The 9,653-nt window shown below is 50.3% G+C and overlaps 2 protein-coding genes across 4 annotated transcripts in view; one reads left to right on the top strand and one right to left on the bottom strand.

Moving 5' to 3' along the window:
- Nucleotides 1-788: 788 nt before the first annotated feature.
- On the bottom strand, nucleotides 789-7,871 carry CUNH2orf81 (chromosome unknown C2orf81 homolog). The gene is made up of 3 exons (XM_017796006.2): nucleotides 7,759-7,871; nucleotides 3,534-3,758; nucleotides 789-3,447 (listed from the first exon to the last, which is right to left on the bottom strand). The coding sequence occupies exons 1-3, from the start codon at nucleotides 7,780-7,782 to the stop codon at nucleotides 1,879-1,881; spliced, it is 1,818 nt and encodes a 605-aa protein (XP_017651495.1). The 5' UTR covers nucleotides 7,783-7,871; the 3' UTR covers nucleotides 789-1,878.
- A 34-nt stretch (nucleotides 7,872-7,905) lies between these two features.
- Wdr54 (WD repeat domain 54) overlaps nucleotides 7,906-9,653 on the top strand; it is a 4,189-nt gene continuing 2,441 nt past the window's right edge. The window contains exons 1-5 of one of the 3 annotated variants that reach the window (XM_029559425.1): nucleotides 7,906-8,031; nucleotides 8,408-8,630; nucleotides 8,771-8,833; nucleotides 9,135-9,252; nucleotides 9,355-9,408. In XM_029559425.1, the coding sequence (XP_029415285.1) occupies nucleotides 7,988-8,031; nucleotides 8,408-8,630; nucleotides 8,771-8,833; nucleotides 9,135-9,252; nucleotides 9,355-9,408 (502 nt within the window). In that variant the 5' untranslated portion in view covers nucleotides 7,906-7,987. Of the gene's footprint in view, nucleotides 8,087-8,407; nucleotides 8,631-8,770; nucleotides 8,834-9,134; nucleotides 9,253-9,354; nucleotides 9,409-9,653 lie in introns of all 3 variants that reach the window. The other 2 variants (XM_029559427.1, XM_029559426.1) reach the window with 2 other exon arrangements.

Below are 9,653 nucleotides of genomic sequence, written 5' to 3'. Positions count from 1 at the left end.
GTGTGTGTGTGTGTGTGTGTGTGTGTGTGTGTGTTTGACTGGGGATTGATTTTCCTCTCCCACTGAGTTACATCCTAGCACTAAAGGCATTAAAAGTCACTTCATATGGGAAAAACAAACAAAAAAACCCTCATGTTTTAAGTAAGTTTATGCTTTTGTGTTGAGCTGCATTCATACGTACCTGGGGTGCATGTAACCCAGTGGCTGCAGGTCAGACATGACATACCTGAAGGACCTTCCAGAGTAACTGTCTTGGGGTAAATATCCTGGGAAATGAGAACATAGGTAGCAACATGATGGAGGGACTACCTTAAAGGAAGCAGGGTGTGGAGGGAATACATTGGGGTTCTGTGGAAATGTGACAGAGGAGTATACATAAAAAAAAAAGATGAGGGCAGCGGCTGGAGAGGTGACTCAGCAGTTAAGAGTACTGGCTGCTCTTGCAGAGAACAGGGGTTTGATCCCCAGCACCCACATGGTGGCTAACAACTGTCCATGACTCCAGTTCCAAGAGATCCAATGCCCTCTTCTGACCTCTGAGGGCATTGCATGACACAGGTGCACTTACACACATCCAGGCAATACACTCACACACACACAAATAAAAATAAAAACTTTTTTAAAAGAGGGCAATGAAGTTTGAGGCTATAATTCAAGGTAGGAATTTTAGATGTGTGGATTAGAGTGGTTAGGCTTTGAGGATGCATATTTTTGGATTCATGGGCTAGAAGAGAGGCTCCTGAAATGTGTTTGAAGAAGCAAGACACACACCACTGATCTCAGCATTGTTAAACAGCATGTTTATTTCAGGTCCCTCCAGAAGCCCCTAGACAAAGATCCAGATGGAGGCCACAGAGCTGAGAGATTCACCTCACCAAGCAGGAGGCAGTTTGAGTCAGCCTGGATCTAGGCCAACTCACTCTCCACACTCCCAGCTCTTAGAAGTAGGGTTACCCAGAACAAAACCTTCCCAATATATGAGGGCAGACAGCTTCAGGGTCCTCTTGTCTGGGCTGTATCTAGAGGACAGTGGAACAAAGAGGGGTGGGGGAATAGGGCAGCTGGTCCTCTTCCCTGCCCTCCCTGTTGGGGCTATTGTATCTAATAAGGTGACAGGGTGGGGAGAAGCCCTTATCACAGTTGGCCCCAGTCATATCTGTGGAGCACCTCTGAAGGTTCCAGGGACAAAACTTTTCCCCAAATTGCACACATTGTCCAAACAGCAGGACCAGAATAAGGAGGACAGAGCTAGGACACCAGACAAGGGCACTGAGTGGAACCCATAGCAACAAAGCAAAGACTGTCATCCTGCCACTGGGAAGGGGGGGGCAGGTCAAAGCAGAGTGGGGACTAGCAATGAGGTGGGGCAGAGCCCAAGACAAGCCAAAAAGGTGGTCACTCCTGGGCTTAAGTTTCCAGTGGGAAGCTGAGAGTAAACTCCTGCATAAATTTTGCATCCTGGGCACATGATTTCCCCACCCTAATGCTTACCACAAGACCCAAATCAGGAGAGCCAGGGCTTTCATGAGGCCTACATAAGACAAATCTCCAAAAATAACACTTCAGACCAGGACTGTAGCTTAGTGCTACAAGGCTTGCCTGGCATGTGCTTCTGCTGGTGAACAGCTAGATCCCTAAAGATAGAGCTGGCAGCCCAAGTTTTATCCAGGTTCGCGGGACAGCTGTGCCCCTGGAGTCCAGTAAGAGAATGGACAGCCTTAGAAGAAAACTGTCACACCAACTCTTGCGGCAACTCGTTTTATTTCTGGCAGGTCCAGTTCCCAAAGCGGAGGCTCAGGACCCAGAGTAGGGCACAGGCTTGGCAGGGAGCAGCCACGCTTTGGTGGTTTCCTTCTTTATTAGCTGTGTCGTGATCACCTAGGGCTTGGACACATCTGTCTGAATGGGTTGCTGCTCAGCTGCCTGGGAGGTGCCTCCTTCAGCCTCCTCCTGGGTGCCCCGCTTCCACATGCTCACATCAGGAGCCAGCTTCATGGTTTCTGAAGGAACCATGGGCTTCCACAGCACCTGGGACGTGGCCTCGAGGACCTGGGGCGCTGTTAGGGGCCATCCAGAGTCCTCAATGCCTTCATCGTCAGCAGGCTCCAGGCCCTGGGGAGGCACGCGAGTACGATCGGTCCACAGCTCGCCCAGCTGCTCAGCCTCCCTCTCCCAGCCACTGGGCCACTTATCACATGGCCATAGTTTGGGGCTGGGGCTGCCAACCACTTCAGAATGTTTGGGGTGCCTGGCAAGAAAGCGGAACCTGGGGCTGAGGAGTGGCAGCTTTGACCCAAAGGTTGGGGAGGACTGGGCCAGGTTTAAAGTAGGATCAGCGCCCAAAGCACGGAACGGAGCACAGGACTGGGAAGGGTGTCCTGGGGCAAAGACGCGGAGCTTGGCATCTGCGCAGGAGCGGCGGGGTGGGGACCCGTAGGCTGGGGCTCGGACCCTGGCTTGGGTCCTCTGGCCCCGCGGGTGCCCGCGGTATGTTTCCAAGGGGCGTGTTTCGGAGTCTGGGATTAGGACCTCGGTCACAGGCCACACCCAGTGGCGGGGCAGCCGCGCGGGATCCAGGCGCACCGCGGTCGGCTTCCGGGCTGGCGGCACATCCAACCCTTCAGGCTGCTGGGGCGGGGAGGGCTCCTTGGGCATGAGCACCGAGGAGAGGGGCACAGACGCGGATGAGCTGGCGCGGGGCGGCCCGGTGGGCTTGCTCTGGTCCCCTGCAGCATGTGGCTGGGGCACGCAGTGGTAGAGGTCCCGGAGCGACAAACGGGCGCTGAGCGGCGGGCCCTTCTCTGCCGAGGCCTGGGCGCTGACAACCTGGGGCAGCTCTAGGGAAGGCTGGGGACTCCCGGCCGGGGCCATTTCCGGAGAAGGATGAAAAGCCTCCTTCGAGGACCCAACCAAGTCGTGGCCTCCCTGCTGGCGGCCGGGTTCTTCTAAAGCATCCTCGGGCTCGGCTTCCTGAAACAGCTCCCGAGTGGGCGGCCTGCACGGGGTGACGCTCGGCTCCGCAGAAGGCTGTAAAGATTCCGTCGGCTCCCGGGAGTCTCTGTCCAGCCACAGTGCACCTAAAAGGAATTGGTCCGGGTTCCCAGGCTCCTGGGGAAACACATAGAGATAATGAAAGGTCGAAATTGGGTAAAAGGGCCTCAAGCCAAGAGTCCTGAACGGCTCCGAGGAAGCTTGGGTCGGAAGGAGGCTCACGGCTGGGCTTACTTCGCCTTGGAAATGCTCCTCCACACTGTCCGGGGTGGACGCGTTCAACACAGGCACCGAGCCCTGGGCCCAGGTGTCCGTGGTACAGGGCAGGGGCTCCTCGTCCTCGTCCCACGTGGGGTCCTCCGCCACTGCAGATTCTCCTTCGTCCCGGGCCAGGAAGCGCCACTCAGTGATCTGCAGCATGGCCTCCTGGGCCTGGCTAATCGTGAATGGGATGCACTGTGGAAGCGAGGGAGGATCTCAGCCTAACCAGGAGAGGTGGGAGAGGTAGCAGAAGGGTTTGGAAGACCCGGATCTAGGCCCACCTGTTGGGTCAAGTAGACTTTGAAGGCGCACTCCATGACTCGAGCCAGAAAGTCAGCCAAGATATCCTCCATCATGTTCTCGCCCTCCTCCTGGGCCAAAAATGCAATCCACTCTGCCTCACTGAGCCGCCCAGGCACAATGTCCACCTGCGGCACCGGCTGGGCGGGCGGCCGGGCCTTTTCCGCCTTGGATCGGGTCACCCCACGATCTCGAGCCTGCCTGCTCTGTGGGAACGAAACAGGGCGCTCACGGCAAGAAACTAAGGAGTGAGGGACTAGAAGGAAGCTTTTTCAAGGTGTCACTTTACTGTCAAACTGAACAGAAGTTAGCCCTCACCTGCTTTGGTGTAAACAATAAGTGGGTAAGTTATGCTGTAACTCACAGCTTTGTCATTTTCACTGTAATGTCTGGCTCCAGAGAGTTCAATAAACTTGAATATACCTCAATAAGGCCACCAGAATTACTCTTGCTAGTCAGTGTCCTCTTTTTAAAAAACAAAGCAAAAACAGTCTTGCTTTCTAGCCCTAGCTGGCCTGGAACTTGCTATGTAGACCTGACTGGCCTTGAACTTGCAGCAGTTCTCCTGTCTCTGCCTCTCAAATGCTGGGATTACAGGAGTATACCACCACCATGCCAGACTCTCTACATGTTTTACCTTTGTGTGTTGTGTGTATGTGGTCCTGGGATTATATCCAGGTCATCATGTATGCTAGGCAAGTACTCTATCACTGAACTTTTTGCTTTTTATTTTGAAATAGGGTCTCACTAAGTTGCTAAGGCTGGCCTTGAATTCACTCTGTAGTCCATGATAGCTTTGAATTTGCTGTCTTCTTGCCTCAACCTCCCAAGTAGATGGTATGACAGTCCTGCACTACCAAGTTCAGGTTTTGCCCATTATTTTTATTCTCATTTTATATAGATTGCCCAAGATGACACACCTGGCAAGTAGGATAGTCAGAATTCATACACAGGTTTGTCTAACTCCAAAGCCCGATTCTTGTCTCCCAAATGAAAATATTTGCAACAGATATGAAAAAGGAAAAACATGCTCAGATATATTAAAAACTCATTTTTTAAAAAATAAAAGAAAAGCAGGGCCAATGAGATGGCTTATTGGGTAAAGGCACTTGCTGCCAAGCCTTGACTTTAGTCTGATCCCATGGTAGAGGGAGAGAACCAGCTCCCAACAGTTGTCCTCTGACCACCACATGAATACTATGGCATGCCCCCTCTACACAAATAAATGTGACCCAAAATTTTAAAAAGGAACTCTTTTAAGACCCCCAAAATAAGCAAAGACATAATATTTTGCAAAAGAGAAACTGTATATAAGTAACAAAAAATATATATAAAGACAGGCAGAGAGATGGCTCAGAAGTTAAGAGCTCTGGCTGTTCTTCCAGAGGACCCAGGTTCAGTTCCCAGCACCTAACTGTCCTTAACTCCAGTTCCAGGGGATCTGATACCCTCTTATGGCCTCCATAGACATGCACCTGGTATACTTATGTACATATAGGCAAAAAACACTCAAACACATAAAAGAAAAATAAATAAAAATCTTTTAAAATTTTTGTAAAGATGGCCAGGTATGGTGACTCACGCCTGTCATCCCAGCATTCAGGAGGCAAAAGCAGGACTGCCATAAGTTTGAGGCCAGCTCAGACTACAGAGTGAGGCTTATGTCGAAAGCAAGCAAACAAGCAAACAAGCAAAAAGGAAAGGAGAAAAAGAGAAATGAGGCATAAGGGGTATGGAGTAGGAGACACCATGTTGCATGGGGCAATGAATTATAGGAAATATAACATCGGAAATACAACATTTGAAGCAGTAAGGATGGTGGAAGGAATGTAGATAATGGTTTGGAAAGATTAGGTTTGGAGGTAAATTTTGGAAGGAGCTATGCTATGTTCAGGAAAGTCTTGCAGGCTTTTCTCTCCCTTTTCCTTCTTCTTCCTTTCTGGTTTTCCTTCCTTCCCGCCCCCTTTCTTTCCTTTCCTTTTCCCTCTCTCCCTCCCTTTCCTAGATTTTCTATAGTCACATAAAGTCAGGTCTGAATATATTAAATGAAAGATATGAAATTGTCCAGGGGAACAAAGAGGACAAATGGAAGGGGAAGGGGCAAGAAAGGGAAGGTGGGGGAACAAGGGGGACAAATGATCAATATACAATGTATGAATTTTTTTTTGAGACAGAGTCTCACTATGTAGCCCTAGCTGGCCTGGAAAGTGATATGTAGACCAGGCTGGCCTTGAACTCACAGGAATCCATTTGCCTCTGCTTCCAGAGTACTGTGATTAAAGGCCTGCACCATCCAGGCCCAACATCCTGTAACAAATTTTAATAGTTTTATTTACTTGTTTACATATTTATGCTTTAAAAAGATTTATCTTTATTTTACCTGTATGAGTGTTCTGCCTGCATGTATGTATGTGAACCATGTGTGTGCCTGATGCCCACAGAGACCAGAGAAAGTGCTGATTCGCCTGGAACTGTAGTTAGATAGTTGTGAGCCTTCATGTGGTTGCTCAGAACCAAACTCATGTCCTCTGCAAGAGTAGTAAGCACTCTTAACTCCAGCTCCCCAAATGATTTTTTTTTTCGTCTTTTTGAGACAGGTTTCCCTATGGCCCCAGCTGGCCTGGAACTCACTATGTAGACCAGGCTAGCCTTGAACTCACAGAGATCAGCCTGCCTCTGCCTCTTGAGTGCTGGGATTAAAGGCATGTGCCATCATGCCTGGCCTTCCTGAATGAATTTTTTAAAATAATTTTAAGGGGCTGAAGAGATGGCTTAGCAGTTAACAGCACTGATTGCTCATGCAGAAGACCCAGGTTTGATTCCCAGCACCCACATGGTGGCTATGAACCGTCTTTAACTCCAGTTCAACAGGAATCTGAAGCTCTCTTCTGACCTCTGCAGCATTGCACGACACAGGTGCACTCACATACATGCAGGCAATGCACTCATATACATAAAATAAAAGTAATAAATAAATAAAATAATTTTAAAAAGAGTAGGCAAGACAGTTCAGTTGGCAAAGACACCTACCACCAAGCTTGAAAACCTGAGTTCTGTCCCTGGGGCCCATATCTAGCAAGTTGTCCTCTGACCTCCACATGAACACCATGGCACACATCCCTTTCTCCCTCCCACACAAATAAATGTAATTTTAAAAAATTATTTGTATTTTATTTTTTATTATTTTTATTTTATATGTATATGTGTGTTTCCTGCATGTAGGTAAGTGCACCCATGTCATGCAATGCCCCAGAGGTCAGAAGAGGCTGTTGGATCCCCTGGGACTGGAGTTACAGACAGTTGTTAGCTGCCACGTGGGTGCTGGGATTGGAACCCGGTCTTCTGCAAGAACCACCAGTGTTCTTAACCACTGAGCCATCTCTCCAGCCCCCTATTTTTATTTTATGTGTATGAGTGTTTTGCCTGCATGTGTGTGAGTGTACCATGTCAGACAGTTGTGAGATACCATATGGGTGCTGGGAACCAAACTTGTGTCTTCTGAGAAGGCAGCCAGTGCTCTTAAGCATTCAGCCATCTCTCCAGCTCCCAATAAGTATAATTTAAACTTTTTTATTAAAAAAAAGCTGAGCATAGTGGTCCACAGCTAATCCCAGTACTAGGGAGGCTGAGGCAGGAGGATTGCTATGAATTCCTGGCTAGCATGGGCTATAGTGTGAAACCTTGTCTCAAAAAATAATTTTTAACGCAAACAAAGCAAAAAATAATGTATTCCTTAGGCCTCTCCTCCTCACTTCTCCTCTGACACCAGTGATACTGATGGTGACCTCTCCTAACCAAGGGGGAGAGAGATCTTTTTGCACTTCCAACCTTCCAAGGCTCCTCCCATCTGTTTAAAGTGTCTTGGCTTTTAAACAATTTGACTTTCAAGTGTAGCCTCAGAGTTGTTTAAGTCATTTCTTCCTCTTGAAATTGCCAAAAGACAGAGTTATCTATCAACCCCTCTCCCCAAATACCTAGTCCAAATTCGTTTCTTGCTCACTGCCTCTGCACTAGCCTTGGACCCTTTCCCTTGGGAGCCGAGTGTAACTATGTACCTGAGTGAGCAGGTGCAGACCAAAGCTTTCTGCTCAAATACCGATGTGACTTTCACGCCCATCTTGACCAACCAGGAACTGGGCGCTCCCGACACGACTACACTGGCTAACCCCAGTTCTCGCGCACCCCAAGTCTTGCTGAAAAGCTCACCGAGCTTTCGTGTGACATTGTCATGCAACACAGCTCCAATACGGTATTTCAGGGGCCTCCAGGACTCGCCATCGTTGCAGCTACCGCCCGCTAGATCCAACGGTCGCCTCGACAATCCAGCAGCGCGGAGTGGCAGGCCGGGTCCACGGTTGCCCCGGCAACCGGGCCACGCTCTGAACGCTCCAGCCACTGGTCCCGCCCAGCGGCCGTGCGTGTGTGCGTCGTCTCTATGGTGGCGGCGGATTCCGAGGGACCTGACGATCCTGGAGTCAGGCAAGGGGGATTTGGGGCTGCGGGTGTGGCCTCTGACCCTGGAGGGGTCCTTCAGGTACCCAAGCTGAGGGAGGAAGGCCTGGAGGCTTCGTTCTGCCTTTTTAGCTCTAATATTTGATCCTGCCGGGTCTTTCTCATCACCATTCCTGTGGGTTTCCCCAGTCGCCAGGTGACTCAACCCTGGGATTCTCTCCTGCTCCACCAGGTCCTCCCTCCACGTGACTCTTCCCCAACACGTTCCTCGGGGAACCCCATCACTGCAGAGATCTCTCTTGCTCAGTATCTTATGTTGCTTATCCCTACCCTTTCCCCTCTTCGAATCTCCTCTGTGGCCTTCTCCCTGCTTACCCGTTTGATTCTGGTACTTCTACCTCAGGATGTTCCGTCGTGAGTGCTCCATCCCCCTTCGGGGCTCCGCTGCTGCCCTATCTAACAATCTCAGTGTGCTGCAGCTTCCAACCCGCAATCTCACGCATTTTGGGGTGGTTCATGGACCGAGCGCCCAGCTTCTCAGCGCTGCCCCTGAAGGTGTGCCCCTGGCCCAGCGCCAGCTCCACGTTAAAGAGGGCGCTGGAGTGAACTCCCTACTCATCACCCAGGTGAGGCAAGTTGGAGCAGTGTTGCTGAAATCAGCTCTACCCGCTGTTCTTTCTCTGCCAATCTCAGAGGCCTTTCCCTAACCCCCCAACTCCACCCTCTTGACCCTTTGTGTCCTCTGCTGTGATCCATCTCCCTCCAGGTCCACTGGTGTGTCCTCCCCTTCCGAGTACTGCTGGTTCTCACCTCACATCGAGGAATACAGGTAAGCAGAGAACCCTCCTGCCCTCCACCTCCAGCTCCCCAGACCCTCCCCACTTCCTTCTAAACAAAAACATTTTGCGGATATAGCTCACCCAACCTCTATTTCTCATCTCCATACTTTCCATTTTCTCCACTCTCAAAGAGTCACCTCCAATGTCTGTCTCCTTTACTGTGTGACCTTGGGTACATGTAGCCTTAGTGTCTTCCCCTGAAAAATAGGGATTAAAAATAGTGCCTGCCTCCCAGACCGATTTTGAGGATTGCTTGGACTCAGGCTGACCTGTGTGAAGTGCTTAATACAGCTCAGCAAGGATAAGCTGGATCACCCTCCCATCCCTGCCCCCATCTTCCAGATGTATGAGTCTGATGGTTCCATCATGGTCTATTGGCATGCCTTGGACTCCAGAGATGCCTCCTCAGGTATCTGCAGGACCAAGTGGAACAGGGGTTGGGTAGGGGAGTGTTCGCTAAGGCTGAGGGGGGGGAGGGCTGATTCTGAGAGTTGTTTCTTTTCATCCTCAGCACAAGCTGTGTTTGCCCGAGGAATTGCTGCAAGTGGACACTTCATCTGTGTGGGTGAGGGAGCTAAGGGTAGAGCATTAGGGTATACTAGGTAGAGAGATGTGGGTTTTCAGCCAGAAGGATGCTGGGAGTTGAGGAAATTAAGAAGGGTTAGAGGGGCTGGAGAGATGGCTCAGCAGTTAAGAGTACTGGCTGCTCTTGCAGAGGACCTGGGTTTGAATCCCAGCACCCACATGGCAGATCTCTGTGAGTCTGAAGCCAGCCAGATCTACATAAGGAGCTCCAGATCAGCCAGAACT

The sequence above is a fragment of the Nannospalax galili genome, unplaced genomic scaffold, assembly GCF_000622305.1.
Source record: "Nannospalax galili isolate Female #2095 unplaced genomic scaffold, S.galili_v1.0 scaffold389, whole genome shotgun sequence".
Classification (NCBI taxonomy): Eukaryota; Metazoa; Chordata; class Mammalia; order Rodentia; family Spalacidae; genus Nannospalax; species Nannospalax galili.
The sequence above is the reverse complement of the archived record's forward strand: the minus strand, read 5'-3'. Positions and strand labels throughout refer to the sequence as shown.

Bases quoted from the DNA above. Each gene is read 5' to 3' on its own strand.
- CUNH2orf81 (XM_017796006.2), bottom strand. From the start codon at position 7,782: ATGACAATGTCACACGAAAGCTCG. The intron at 3,759-7,758 runs GTGAGCTTTTCA...TCGTTCCCACAG, and splicing joins CAATGTCACACGAAAGCTCG to AGCAGGCAGGCTCGAGATCG. The intron at 3,448-3,533 runs GTGGGCCTAGAT...TCGCTTCCACAG, and splicing joins AAGTCTACTTGACCCAACAG to TGCATCCCATTCACGATTAG.